Consider the following 16,043-nt stretch of genomic DNA (forward strand, 5'->3'; position numbering starts at 1 on the left):
TTTTCCTATAAGCTACCGGACTTGAGTATCTCCTTTATTTCCCTTTTTTCGGCCCCTCTTTTGTTATAAAATTATGACATCAACAATAATTGTTGATATTACAAGAAATGCTATAACTTAAAATGTGTTCCATCTCAGCACATCCAAACTAAACCCAATATGACTTGACTCACGTAGCAAAGTTTCAAGGACAATTAGAAAAAGGAAAAAATAAAATAAAATAAAATAAAACTCACCATTAGAGCAACCCAAACAAGAGCAACAAAAGCATATAAGTACTCCTTCTTATTTTTTAAAAGTTCCTTCACAAAATTACAAAAATAAGCGATTCTTTTTTCAAAATAAGCTGAACTAAATATGTACTAAATCAACTAATAAAAATGAATTAACTAAAAGAAAACATAACGTTGTAAACAAATTAACGATGTACCATAACTTATATAATAAACGGAGTTGTATATATTATGAAGAGTAAATCCCTAATTTGCCTTTGAAAATATCAATAGTGAATATTTTCAAAGATCTGAATCAGCATGCACACGAATAGTCGAATATGGTGAAATTAAGACTCACTATTTTTTTTTTTTGTCTAACCATTGCTTAAAAACACTTAAAAATTGAACACCACTAAATCATAAAGTTCTAAAACACTACAAAATTAAAACCACTAAAAAATCTGAAGAAATCACAACATCTTCTCGCAAATGAACCATGAGAGTTCTAGCCACAAAATGTAAGAAAACTTTGTTAGGCTTTCTTTTTTTGGTCCAATATGTATGCCTATGTTTTGGTCAATAAGTATGAAACAGTAGATGTTAGGCTTAATGACTATGGCATAAAACAACTACTGGGCTCCCATGAATTTGCCAACTATTACAAGCCTTTGTTTTTACAACGGCCCATTCTTTTCCTACCTCCTCTTTTTTTTTCTCTTTGTACGCTCCATAACTATTTATTTTTTTGTTACTTCTGAAAATTAACAAAATTGTAACTAGGTCTTGAAAGTAAATTGTAACTTATTTTCAAAAATAATTTTAAAAAGATAGTTTAATACATATTAAAAATTTAATTTTCCGAAAAGTGATTCATAAACCACTTCCAAAATTTAATTTCTGGAAGAGTTTAAAAAGAAAATCCCTTTTAAAACACATAACAAATTTGGGCTCTGTTTTCCTTTAGCCCATTACAAAATCGCATTAGTGCCTCTCTCCAAAACGACAGAACCGTTCGTAGCACAGCTCTCTCCAGTAGCAGTGGATGTGGATGAGACGACAAGAACAAACGAGCGAGGGCAAGAAAGCAGCGTCCCTTGGATAGTTCGAAACTTAGGTAATGATTCCTTTCATCCCTTCAAGTCACTTATACTTTGAATTTTTTTTTTATTTTTTTGCTTTGTTCTTTTTATCCATTTTATATTCTATGCTATAGAATTAGTGTTCCCGTGTGTTAATGTAGTTGGTTTCTTTTGGGGTTTGTGAATTTTGTTGTTGGATGCTGACAATGTGTGTTTAGACTATAATTTTGCCTATTTTATTCATTTCAAAGGGCACTTGCTCCTTTTATTTCTTTTTTTTTTCTGTGTTTATGGGCTACACTTCTTGAGGACTTCGTTTATAATCAGATATTGAAGACAAAATGTGCTAATTGCAGGTATTTTATTTTGATTTGGGATGGATTATATCCATTTCAATCTTATTTGAACCCCTAATTGGTGTTTGTTGGTTTTTCTGTAATGATTATTTTCCTCTATTTCTATGTGCTATTGGTTATTGAGGTTGCCAAGTTCAAGGGTGGCTGCATTTTTATTATTTTGGAAATTATTGAAGAAAATAATGCAGATTGCTGGATATTTGTCATTATGTCTTTTGTTGCATGTGTACTACTTTGATGGGTAGCGTTTTAATTTTTCAATTTTCAACTTAAGCAATCTGAATTGAAGCTTGATTTTGTTAAATGCTAGATTGTAATGTTTGAAATTTGGGGTAGCTGATCTGCTTGATGAAAATGAACACTGCTCAAGTTACTGCATGCCAGACGGCGATTTGTGTGAAAAATATTTATCAGGTGCACAGGCTGCATCTGAAACCGTGTGTTTTACCAAAGAGTATTGATCCTTACACTCGCGTTGTGTTGAGCCTGAGAGGAGAACAATCATTTGGCTTGAAATGTCGGCCCGTTTCACAAGCTCGGAAACCTCTCTATATTTGTTTAGCTGGTGAAAAAGAAATGATGGGAAATAGTGATGAGGTATTGAACCTTCTGTTGAGTTGCAATTTGGTATGCTGTTGTTATTGTTGCAATTTAGTATGAAATGATAGAAAGTAATGTATGAGATTTGGGCTACCTAATCTTTTTGACAAAGACAGAACTCCCGCCCGAGCTACTGTTGCGCCTTAGATTTTTGTTCTGTTGCACCATCTTCTTTATAAACTGTGTGCATCTAGGAGAAGGATGGTGCATCCAGAAAATATGGCTTAAATTTAATGATCTCTTTTTACATTCTAACTTAAATTGGGGACCCCTTGATTTTTCTATTATTGCAGTTTAGTCCCCTTAGGAAATCTTGAACCTAAGCTGCAGGAATCTGTGATTTACTAAAAAATATACTCAGCAGTAGTGCAAACAGCTGGAATAGAATAGTCTGGAAGCAGCTCTTTTATTTTCAGTACCACTCAAGCACAAAAATGTCACTACTGTCTATCATGAATCTCTGTGTGAAGAAATTTTTTAGTTATATATATTTCGGTCCCTACATAATATTAACATTATAATTGTACTTGTAATCAGAATTCCCCATGGAAATCTATTGAGAAAGCTATGGAAAAATTTAAGGGACAATCAATAGAGGATGTATTACGGAAGCAAATTGAGAAAGGTGAATATTATGACAGTGGTGGTGGCAGTGGAGTGAAACCACCAGGAGGAGGTGGTGGCAGTGGAGGCAGTCCTGATGACTCTGATGGATCAGAAGATGAAAGCTTGTCTGGGATGTGGGAAGAGAATGTCCAAGCGCTTTTAGCAGCCTTTGGCTTTATATTTCTGGTACCCTCTGTGTGTGTGTGTGTGTGTGTGTGTGTGTGTGTGTGTGCGCTCGAATGTGTGAGTATTTGCACTAATAAGTATCAAATCTTCATTCATTGAAACCCTTAAGCATATTTTATTTTGTTTGTGAAAATGTGAATCTTGAAAACTGGAAGGAGAAAGGTTCAAGTGGAGCTCCTAAACACAAACATAGGTATAAAGTAAATTAATGATAAAAGTAGCTAATTGCTTAAATAATTAAAGTGCATGAAGCTTTTGAGTTTGGACATGATTAGTAGTATTGGATAGTACATAGGGTATCCTTCATTTCTTAATTATCAGGCTCTACATATCTTTTTTCTCAGTACATTTATATCCTCACTGGCGAAGAAATCACTAAGCTAGCTAGAGACTATATAAAGTATCTTTTTGGCGGAAGTCCGAGTATTCGGCTGAAGAATGCCATGGCTAAATGGCAAGAAATCTACGAGCTCTTTACAACGAAGGAAGAGGAGGAGGACGAGTATTGGTTGGAGAAGACCATTCTGAATACCCGAACTTGGTTTGACGACCCTGCCTATTACCGTGAAACTGTTAGGAATTACTTGAAATCACATCCAGAAGCGGTCGTTGCCATTCGGGATGAATTTGACTTAGATTCAGATGAAGAGGTTCTGGAGTGCTTGGAATCAGATTCTGATTCAGATTCAGATTCAGAATCAGATGAAGAGTAATTTTTCTAAGTTTTTGGAGCACATCCTCAATTGCACTCTCTTTAATCTGTTTTACCCTCAAGTTTAATGAAGCTTTGTACACATTGTATCATGCTGTTTTTAGTGTTCTTCCCTCTCTTGCATTTGTTTTTCCCTCAAGATTAATGGAACCAAGACAGCAATTTAGGCCTTCACATGAACTGAAGCTGTTTCTCTTTAAATATTTGGAGCCCATTTAGTATATCATTCTTTGTGCTAGATTTTTTCACGATAAACCACCACTTGTTTAGTACTTGCCCGACCCTTGTAAACTATTTAAATTGCATCAATTTTTATAATTAAGATGGCAATTAGTATTCATATGTCTAATACAGGACGACAGTTTACTAAACATGATGATTGGGTACAAGTTATATGACTCAAGAAATTTAGTGATTCTTATGAGCTGATTAGATTCTTTTGAGTATTTATTTTTATGATTTTTTTAACTTGCACATGTAAACGATAAGAATTTATGTATAGTAAATTTTTATTAAAATAAAAAAATTTAACGCAATTTGATGCATTGATACTGTTAAATACTAAACTTTTAAATAAAAATGTATTATATTTAGCTTCTTATCATGTGTTTACACAGGTTATTTTTAAGAATATGTTTGGGTATATAACTTAATTATTTCTTTAATAGATTTTTTTAATATGAGAATTTATGTCATAAATTTAATTATAAAATTTATTAGAGTTAAATTAAAATAACTTATTTTAATAAATTATATTACCAAGTTGGATTGAAATGAGCTTAAAAAAAGTTATTAGTTGAGATTCTAATTCGTTTAGTACAGTGGTGTATCTGTGGTAAATAACCAGGCCAAGTATTTAAGGTATGATATTAAAAGATGTTTTCCTTGTATATTATATATTAGCTTGATAATATTGAAATCTTTGGTCATCTTTGAGTGATGATGTGCGTTTTAATGGTTGCAAACAATCAAATTTCAGATTTTTGTTGTTCATTAATGTTTTTATTAGAAAGAAATTATAACAAATAATATAGTTCATTAGTTTTTATTGAAAATAGTTAGACATGTGAAAAGACAGGGTATCAATAGTCTTCCCTCCTCTTAAAATCGTGTCTCCAAAATTAGATAAACATTATATATCTTTCTCATCTCTGCTTACATAGCTTTTTTATGGAGTCAATCCTTCTCAAATCACTTTGACTAATGAAATGGTCATAGCTCTCTCAATTCCTTTACTTACATTTGCATCAATATATCGATTATGCTTGTGTAGTTAAATCATCTTTTATTGGAGTGACTTCTCATCTATGACATGTGAACATATATTTTGAATTAAGAAATATGGAAAACGTGAAGAGGAACAAACAAGTTGGATGGTCATGCAAGCCGATAAACAATTGGCCTCACTTTTTTCAAGATATTGAAAAGGACCCATTCTAAGCTACTACATTCTTATTTTTAAGTGTAACCAATTCAAGTTGTAAGAATAACCTTCAAGAAAAATATGATTTTTTTACTCAAATGATTGAAGTTATTTTTATTGGGATATTTTTATTTTTATTTTTCTATTCTGAACGGTTAATAACTTATCCTTAATTATTTATATTTATCATAGAGGTTTTTGAATTAAGTAAAATATTAATAATTCATTTTTTTTCTAATACTAACAAATTGAAAGTTAAATTTGAAATAAGATAAAATAGAGAGCAAAACTTTTCTTTTCACCTTTATCTCACACTACGTAACTTGTTTAATTATTCTTTCACCACCTCTACAAAGATTATTATTATCATTGTGACATTCATTATTGATATTATCATTGTTATAATAATAATTATTATCACATGTATTACTTTTGTTATTAGCATCTTCATTTTAATTATTATTATTTGTGCGATAAATATTATTTTTATTTTATCGCTTTTTTAAGGATAAGTTTATCATTTAACTATCTAGTGTCCATTAAATATAATTAAGGGGTTATCATCGTTGTTAAGACTTACGGGTTGAAACCTGTTTCAACATCGACGTTTGCTCCACAATGGAAATCAAGGATATTGAGAGGGGTCAGAAAAATTGCTTGGAGTAGCTGATACAAGGATTGTCTACCAATTAACTTTGGACTTCTAGAACCATTATAACTCCTACTATTGTGTTATGAAATTAATTTATTTCATAATGTTACATGACAATTATTGAAATAAATGTTTTAAATTTATCCTAATGTTCCTGTTAAGAATACTATGTCTTCAATAATTAATTTTGGCCCTAATTAAAAAGGAAAAAAAAGGTCTCAGTCCACATATACAACTTTCGGCAGAATTTTATATGTTTTCAAAACAAAAATTATTCACACTTGTAAGTATATGCAGGTGAAAATTAACTATGTGTAGAAGTACTTTTGTGTTCATAAAAGCTTCACAGATTTAATTAAATGAGTTTTTCTTTACATGTTTATTAATGGGATGAGATAGGTATTGAGAGTACTTGTGCTTGTGAGTTTCCATATTCATTTAACTTATTAAAATGTTCTATGTATAAAAATGTTAATTTGGTTAATTTGGTTATTATTGTTGTAATAAACTAATACGTTATTTTGAATATCTATTAAATCACGACTTTATTCATTTTTTATTTCGTTTTTCATGCACCCTGTTAATCTATTTCTCCTAGGCTACAGATATATGTATAGATATATAATAAAAATGAGTTAGAGCAAACTAATTAAACATTAATTACAAGTTTCTCACATAAAAAATGTTTCTACAATGACAATTCTTTAAGGCAGCTGATTGTCTCCAAAATTTTAGGTATGTATCTCTTGATACTTTTGAGCATCCCGTAGAGTCATAATTTGTCATTCAACTCATTTAAAAGTCCAGTAAATATTTATATTAGCTCAATTCATTGAATTAAATTTCTAAGGTGGCACTCATAACGGGTGTTAAATGATTGTACTTAGCTTTGCAATGATAGGTGATAATAGTTGTAGCTGAATGATCAATGCGAAACTTGAGAAAGAATCTTGAGAGGTAGATGCTGAGCTACGTGCACCAGTTGGCTTTGACTACTATTGCTGAATTCTATTAGAAGACTCTCATCAAGTGAGATTTAGAGATGGTAGATGTACACAGTTTGAGCCTTTATATAGGTTAATACATTGAATTTAGTTGGAGGAAAATAGCTAGTAGAGAGAGTAGATGAAATATTTTTATAAGACACATTTGAAGGGAAGAAGAAGGAAAATGTGTACAACTATACCTAAGAAAGTAGCCTCAAGACGGTTCGATAATGTCAAAAAAGTTTAAACCATTATAATGAATGTTTACTTATTAGGACAAGGTGAGTGTACATACAAAGATAATTTCAAAGCTCTATGGTTAGTCATGGAGCTATAAAAGATAAGTAGAAGTAAAAAGATGCTCACATAAAAATAGCTATGATGTGGGTATATAGGTATATAAAGCCAATTAATAAATAGGTCTCTTAAACCATTGTCGTTACCAAACATATTATAATAGGAGGTTAATTCTAAAAAGTTAAATTTGACCTAGCATGAGTTTAATGATTTTCTTTGTGTATTAGAAGAGTATAACAGTATGTTAATATATTTGATCTGGATCATTTTCAGTTTAATCTTCAGTTTATTTTTCGCTTAAGTGAGAAATTATAGCAGTGACGATAAAAAAAGAAGAAAGTAAAGAGTTGAGTATAAAGAATATCATTAAGTAAATTTTGAATCAGCAAATAAGATAGGAACAGAATGTCTTAGGCGCAATCACTTTTGATTAGCCCAGCACCAGAATAACATCATCAAGAGATAGTAACAGAATATCACAACCGACTAAATTTATTTTAAATGTTTGAAACTGCATCTGTCAGTTTAAGTAACTGACTTGGTCAAGTTGTTGTTGACAAGAATAGAAAAAACCTATTTACAGTTACAGTGAAACGAAAATATATTGCTATATATATTGAGCAACTTGCTGTACATAACATTCCACAACAAAACACTTCTCCTTTTCACGAACATTCTGTTTGCTGTGATCCTTTCATATTCAAAGAGTTGGACGCAAAGGATTAAACACAAATGATGTTCCTTTATCATCCTTGTCGAAGGGAAGATCTTAAACTTCTTGGATTATCAAGGTAATTTTCATACTCGAATTTTTTGTCGTTATTATATTACAAGCTTGCATAATTTAAACACAAATAAAATTCAATTTTTCACTCTATTTTGATTTAGAACATGTTTTGCTCTCAGATCTACACTCAAGTATGCACTTATTCACACTTTTCACGTTTTATTTTATTAGAAACTAGTCAAAGTCAAGACATTATTATATTACTTTCATTTTGAATGAATGCAAACAAACTTGGAGACCAAGTATAGCAACATCAACGAGAAATTCATTATTTTGGATCTTATAAAAAGCAAGTGAACTTGATTCACAGACATCGATCATCAACAATTTATAATACAACATATCCAATTCAGAAGTATTAAGTTTGAGTGCTACTACATATTTCCCTGTTTCAACTTGGTAAAATCATGTACCATTAATTTTTTTTTGCATAAATTCTATATTCCGTGATTATATTGCAGACCCAAGATGGATCATAAGGACAAGAAGAATAGATCGTTTTCCTCTAGAGTTAGATCCTTCGTAGTGTGCATCTTTGGTGGAAATGTGAAGACACGTAAACGTGCAGCACCTAGTGGGCCTGTGAAGATGGGTCATAAGGACAAGGAGAATAGCTCTTTTTTCTTTAAAGTTAGATCCTTAGCAGTGTGCATTTTTGGTGGAAATGTTAAGGCAAAGTAAAAGTGCAGCACCTGCACCTGGTGGGCCTGCAGCCACCATGGTTGCTGCGTCAAAGCATTTCTCTTCACCACACAAAGTGCGGTTTGGTTAATTTAGTTGTTTACTTCTTGCTGCCATTCAATCTTTCATGTTTTTTGGTTATTGGATAGGTGAATTCTTGCAAATCCCTTCCCTGAAATAATCGAATATGATAATTTTTCATCATTCAATTTGAGTTTGGAGCAAACATTTCAATTGAAGAAATGCATTTAAATGGTAAGTTGCAATGTCATTTTAAGCGTGAAAAGTGTGCATTTATAATAAATGTATAATTGCATACATAACATCTCAGTTATTCTAATGTTGATGAATTGTCGTTAATTTTAAATGTTTTTAAGTCTTTCGTCTCATATTTTGTTCAATAGAACATAAAAATTTAATAAAAGTAACGTGAGATGGGATTTTAACTTAAAGAGAATTGGTAAAGAAAACTTGTCTAAAACTAAGAAATTAAAAATTTATAAAATGTGACAATAGGTTTTTATCTTTATTTAAATGTTTATCTAATTTATTATTATTATATAAAATTTACTTATAAAAAACGTACACACAAACATGGCCGATGCAATATTCTATATGAAAAAACCAATCTCTTCGGCCTTTTTGGTGTTTAAGTAACAAAAACGATGCAGCGGCCTAAATGGGCCCAAAATTGCAAAATACCAGCATCGCTGGGCTCGTTATAATTATTTAATAATATTTGATTAGACTATTTTTTCAAACCTTCGTTTAAAAAGAAAGTTAAAAAACAAATTAAGTATAGCAGTTGTACCGTGAATGAGTGAAGGAGGCTAGGGGATAACATATATTTAAGTTGATCACACCTAACCTAAGAAGCATTATTACGATTTCCACAAAAATAAATAAATAACCAAAGATGTGTTATATAATTAACGAGCAAAAAGAACAAACGATGGACCCCACACGAAAAGGAAGCATTCTTTTGGCATAGTGGAAAGATGATAAAACAAACTTGCATAAGTGGCGGTCGGTGACATATGTGTAAAATGCATTCATCATAATCTATTCACAGGTTGTGACATTTCACCATTATTGAATTTTGTGACGTTGAATACTCCAATTGCTTAAATGCAGCTAACACACATTTCTGATAAGTCCCTTTTTTTTTAAGGGTAATTGTTCTTTCTATTAGTACTTTTTATCCACAATAAACTATATAATCAATTCAACTATTATATTAAACGTTCTTATTTATTGCCTATTATCATTTTAACTTATGGTATATGTTTTTTAAGATATAAATGTGTTATTTATAAAATTACATTATAAGGTTCAATCATTCATTTTTCAAAAATTTATTTTAAATAAAATTATCAAATAAAATAATTTTACCAAATTTACTATTCTCGCCTCTCTCGATCTATCTATATCCTTGTTCCACTAGACATCCCTTTTGGAACTAAGCGAAAAATTACGAAATTTTAATTTTTGTGGCAGAGAAAATCAATTACATATTAGATCAAATAACGGACGAAAGAGGGAGAAGCACTGCTAGCAAATTTTGCAGATAATTAGGAAAGGATGAGTGCAATTACTATTGTACAAATTGTAATCACAAATTAAAGGAAGAACGGAAGATTAATTAAAACAATATAATCATTGAGTCTGAAATTCTCCAGCCCCTTACCTTATTCAAGATCATGCTATTCTTAACTACAACCATAATCCATGAATATTCTTCTATGTCTGAATGATCTGAATCACTTAAATTTCTTCACATGCCAATCACCAAAAGGGCCAATAAAAGTGGCAAGAACAGAAGCAAACTGAAGTGGTGTCTGGGACGAGCTCTGTTGAAATTCTCAACAATAGGATACAAATTACCCGGTGGCCCAGTATTGTATATGTTGTATGACGGCGATGGCGGTGGATAATACCCTGATGGCGGTTTTTTGGGTGAAGGTGGCGGTGGATAATACACTGATGGTGGTTTATTGGGTGAAGGTGGCGGCGGTGAAAGATATATTAGTGGCGGCGGCGGGGATGGATATAGTATTGGCGGCGGCGGTGATGGATATAGTATTGGCGGCGGTGGTGATGGATATATTATTGGTGGAGGGGATGGTGTGTTACCACCACATGGGGCGCATTTCTCATTACCATTATTTGTGGTCTCGTCAAGCTTCCTTGAGTCAACATCTTTGATTGGGAGAGTAACAGAAATAAGCAAAAGGATCAAATTGAGGATAATTGGTGCTTTGATTTGACGGATTTTTATTGACATGGTGGGTTGAAGGGGTTGGACTTTGGAGAGAGGATTAGAGGAAGAGAATGAGGGATAGTGAATGATCTCTTACGTTATTAGGTGCATGGAAAATGTAAACAATGGGTAAAAGGGCCTTTTGGGATTGGGGTAATTTATTTGGTTTCAACGAGGGAGGGACACTTGCTCTTATGGTCCTTTCTAGGAGGGGTGGAATGGAATATAAACTTCCATTAGCATGTGCCCATTATGGGCTCCACCATGCTTACCAATCCTTAAGACCTCAATAATTAACACTAATCTAGGCCACTTGAAGGTTTCATTTTTTGATTCAGTTCCACTGTTCAATCTTATTAAGCCGTTTATAGTTGCAAAATTTTGGAGTGAACTAAACTCCATGGCTGCAACTTGATAAAGAGATGAGCAACAGCTATGACGCTAGGGAATCATACCCTCAAAAGATGATAAAGCAATTTCTTTCCTTTCTGAAAATGGATCCCAATTTTGCCAACTTTCTAATACATTCAATTTCTATTTTTTGTGAACCTTTTTCATATCTCACATGGGAAAACCTTCTCTGATGGGTGTTCTGCATGTTACCACATGATTTTCAGATCAAATAATATTAGCCAATCATTGACCATAGTATTATAAAATTCAAGAACTTTCCACAGTCTTTCATTTCAAAATTCGTTGCATCACTTCTCCCTTTCTTAGTAATATTCAACCGTATGTTATACGTTGGCACCATATTAAATATAAGAATGGTTAAGTTTATGTTTCTTTTTGTGGGTTAGAAAAATAGTCATAATATATTTTAATAAACAAAAATACACCTTTCAATATGAATTTATATTACGATTAATTTAGCACACGTACGTCGTAAAAAAATTGTGTTATCTTAAATACATATAATAGTACTCTTATAGTTTTAAAATTATTATTTTCATAATATCAAAAAAATTATTACTTTCATTAAACATTAACATTTAGTAGTCCATTAATTATTTTTTGTTCAGGATAATTCTGTAGTTACTTTTAGTAGCACGCAGTAATATTATTCAAATCATATTAAAGTAATTTTTTATATGAATAAAAATATACATTTATAAACGGAATTTTATTTCCAATAAAAATCAATGATATAATTTTATATCATGGTTCATTTATATTTTCAAGTAACATGATATGAATTTAAACTTTAAAGAACAAACAAATCGAAGCATCTACAATTATAAGTGTAATTAATTTTTAGTAATAATTTTTTACTTTTATAATTTTTAAATAAAAGACATTATTTCATTTAATATATTAATTTAACTTTATTGACAATTTAAAATTTGAATAATTTTTTGTCTACTCTTTTATTACGTAATATTATATTTAATATTTTGTCTTACAGGTATTTAGCAAAGGTTTGGTGTACTTTATGTTAGAAATATTTTCAAAATATTAATCGTTTTCTACACATCTTAAATCTAATAACTTATTAAAAATTAAAATTAAATGATTATCAGAAAAATGTTACCTTCATTATATTTTATAAAAATTTAAAATGATAAAAATTAAAATTAAATAAAAAGAAACACTTATGAGGCATTCTAATAATGCATACTCTTAGATTTTTATATTTAAAACAATTAATGTGGAAAGTCTTTGTGTCTCGAATTTATTAAAAGTTAATGCACTTTGTTTGCTACATTCTTATTAAAGAATTAAAAAGCTATAGAGAATTAAAAAAATAAAAGATTATAAGATTTGAAAAGTCAACAAATCAAATACTGAAACAAAAAATATATTTCATAAAATTTCATAACTTAAATTAAAAATTAAAAACGTGATATAATAATTTTAACATATTTTTTTATATATGAATATGGAACCTGTATGTAAATTACAAAAGCAGAAAAGGATAAAGGAGACAATGACAGGGGATAAGTTTTTATCAATTCAGAAGAACATCAAATGAGGTCCACAGAAATGTGTTTGGTTCTGCTATACTCACAATTAGGACATAAAATGAATGCCAAGTGTTATAGAAAATAGAGAAACACACCTTCAGTCAGTGCAATCTACATCTCTTATTTTGCTGACACCCAATGAGTCACTGCAATCTGTCATCACCTGTTATTGAAGCTTTTAGGTCATCCAAACTTGAGTATTGCATTTTCCAACTCTTGTCTTCAGAAACTTTGCCCTAAAGAAAACAAAAGTTAGCACAATGGTACCTTAGCAGCACCCACCGTCCCATCCCATTTTCGTAAGGCATCATCCTCGAATCCACTTTTGATCTTGTGGTACAACCTTTGATAAATACCATTGGAAGGTTCCTTTGATTTGCCAATGATCATCTTCTTTTCACAGTTATTCATAGATTATATTCACGTAAATATTATGAACATTTGCTTTTTGTCCCTTTGTTTCATAACTTAATTAATTAATTAGTGTCCCCCGACGAAGGTCACAATTTTATCTTTGACAAACTATTTTGAGGATATTGATATAAAATACCCACTAGCTATCAACACTTACTACCATTTTTGTTTGGTTAGTAGAATTTTTATTTGGTTCAAATGTTTTTAACATGCTTAATTAAAAAGAAAATGATCATTGTTGTTTGCGTCCTAGTCCATAGAAATATAGATGTTGTCTCCTTGTTATAATTTTTTTTCACGTAAAAAGAAATTGAAAAATAATGACTTATATATGTGTGAGGAGAGATAAAAGTAAATATATCTTAATATAAATCTTTATAAAATTAATAATATTATCTTCTCATTTTAAAAATAAACAAAATTTAAAAAAGACATTAGAGTAGCCTTTTCTTTTATCCTAAATCAATTTTATTTAATCTCTAGAGATAACCAGCTTAACAGACCCACAAACTACACTCCATTCTCACTTCGGAAATGTCTCTATTGCCGTTGCGATTTATATAATACAACTAATAATTTTTTTTTTCTTTGTATATTTCTCTTGGAGTTTGATCTAAATAAATTTATCTCGAATAAGATTTTTTATTTTTTATTTCTTAATTTTGCATGTTTCGTTCTTATTCTCTAATTGTGATAAATTCTAGCATTTAATCATGTGATAAATCTTAAAATAAAAAAAAATTAGTTACTTTTTTTTTCTTTTTTTTACAAATAAAAATTTAATATGGTGATAAATCTTATAATTTTAATTTTATGATAAAATTTAAAAATTAATAATTTAATTATTTTTATTCCTTTTTTTAAAATTCAATCTTGTAATAAATTATTAAAAAAATTACATAATAATAGTTTTTTATTCTTTATCTTTATTAACTAATAAAAATAAAATAAAATAAAATAAATTTTGTGATGACTGATGAATTCTAAAGTTGTGTGTAAATCATAAAATTGTGTGTTTAATATATATATATATATATATATATATATTATTTATTCTTTTAATTCAATTTTTTAAAATTGTGTCTCTTTATTTAAAAACATAAAAACTAAAAATTCTTATAAATTATAAAATTTAAAATAAAAATAAAAAGATAATAATAAATTTACAAATAAAAAATAAATTATTTTTTTAAAATAAAATAAATATTTCTAAAATTAAAATAATTTTATACAATTAATTATAAGATAATTATTCTAATAAATAAATAATTAAAAAAAGTATTCTAATTAGCAGACATCATAAGATAACTTTTTTATGACTCATTATTATTATTATTATTATTATTTCTACATATCACTATCCCGTCATGATTACAACAAATGATTATAAAAAATAATTAATTTAATATACAAAAATAAAAGTAACCTGATTAATTTAAATATTAATTTTATAAAACTGTATCAATAAAAATAATTAAAACAAATAATATTTAAAATATTAAATTAATTACTTTTCTTGGTTACTTTTTATTATTTTCTATTCTAATCTGATGATAAATCCTAAAAATATAATATTAAATAATCATACTTTAAATGGAAAAAAAAATTAAATGCTTACTTATTAATGAAAAAAAAAGGGTGATAAAATAGTCAGGAATTAAAAATAATAATCTCATCCGATAGCTAAAATTATTAATTAAGTTATATATTTTTTTTTTACTTTTAGTCATTTTTTAAATTAAAAATATTATTTTGGTAAAATCAATTATCAAATTAATTGATAAATAAAAAATGAAAAAGAAACATCTTTATATGTTTTCTTTATATAGTTTTTATTTTTATTTTGTAAACAAAATCATATTTTAAATGAAATATAGTTTAAATTTTTTAAGTTAATAATCTTATATTAGTTTTGAATATAAAAAGAGGATATGATTAAGGGTGGATATTATGGAAGTGGTTACACTATTGTAAAAAAAGACTTGCAGATGTGAGGGTGATATAAGTTATAAATTTAGACGTTGCTACAAGTGAAAAATACAATAAATTAACGAGATAAGTGTGTTTATTAAATAATTCTATTTTTGTCAAATAAATCTATAAATTAATTGTTAAATAAAATATAAATAAACTGAAATTACTTATGAATAACCTTTTAAAATGTTAACATATATAATTCGTCAGTAGTTTTTTTTTTTTAAGTGAATATTTTCTTCAAGTTCTAATATTTCTAAGGAATAATTTATGTCTAATTTTGGGTAACAATGAGCCACCTTCATCTTTTTTTTTTTGAGGTCAACTCAATATTTATTTTAATTCATTAAATTATAACAGTCTATTAGAATTTTATAAAACAACATTCATTCTAATATATTTTATATAAAAGAATAAAAATAAAATAAAAAACTTTTAAAGCATTAAAAATTAAATTAAAAATTGTTATAATTAAAAACTAATCTGAGGATTAATTCTTATTTTCACGTTGACATGATAAGAACGTCAATTTAAATATGACCCGTTAGACTGGCCGTATAACCCATTGAAAAACGGGTTAGGCGGATTCGGGTCGGGTTGATCGTGGGTTTGCCGAAACCTTTTTCAGTCTCAAACTCATGATTCCCTTTTTCTTCTCAGAATTTCCCTCAAGCACGCCTTCCACCTCCACACTGACGCTGCAGTCTCAACCTCTCTCTGCTTCTTCACTCTGGTACGCAAATCTCTCCGCTCTCCATTCAATTCATCTTTTTTATTTTTCGTTTTTTGCTTTTCCTAAACCTTCTAAGATCGAGGTCCGCAAATAATAAACAAAATCTTACGTTCTCTGC

General features: G+C 29.2%; 2 protein-coding genes across 3 annotated transcripts; one reads left to right on the forward strand and one right to left on the reverse strand.

The window, feature by feature from the left end:
• The first annotated feature begins 1,194 nt into the window (after nucleotides 1–1,194).
• Nucleotides 1,195–4,089, forward strand: LOC113869162. Of its 2 annotated transcripts, none has more exons than XM_027505342.1 (4): nucleotides 1,195–1,329; nucleotides 1,961–2,247; nucleotides 2,788–3,042; nucleotides 3,387–4,087. In XM_027505342.1, the coding sequence occupies exons 2-4, from the start codon at nucleotides 1,999–2,001 to the stop codon at nucleotides 3,753–3,755; spliced, it is 873 nt and encodes a 290-aa protein (XP_027361143.1). In that variant the 5' UTR covers nucleotides 1,195–1,329; nucleotides 1,961–1,998; the 3' UTR covers nucleotides 3,756–4,087. The 2 variants fall into 2 exon arrangements, with proteins under 2 accessions (XP_027361143.1, XP_027361144.1); XM_027505343.1 differs by having other exon boundaries at nucleotides 1,232–1,329; nucleotides 1,987–2,247; nucleotides 3,387–4,089.
• A 6,124-nt stretch (nucleotides 4,090–10,213) lies between these two features.
• LOC113869832 (extensin-1-like) lies at nucleotides 10,214–11,014 on the reverse strand. The gene has a single exon (XM_027506325.1). It carries the CDS (start codon nucleotides 10,862–10,864, stop codon nucleotides 10,355–10,357), a length of 510 nt encoding a protein of 169 aa, XP_027362126.1. The 5' UTR covers nucleotides 10,865–11,014; the 3' UTR covers nucleotides 10,214–10,354.
• Nucleotides 11,015–16,043: the final 5,029 nt, after the last annotated feature.

Source organism: Abrus precatorius, unplaced genomic scaffold (genome assembly GCF_003935025.1).
Source record: "Abrus precatorius isolate BTA unplaced genomic scaffold, Abrus_2018 Scaffold6, whole genome shotgun sequence".
NCBI lineage: Eukaryota > Viridiplantae > Streptophyta > Magnoliopsida > Fabales > Fabaceae > Abrus > Abrus precatorius.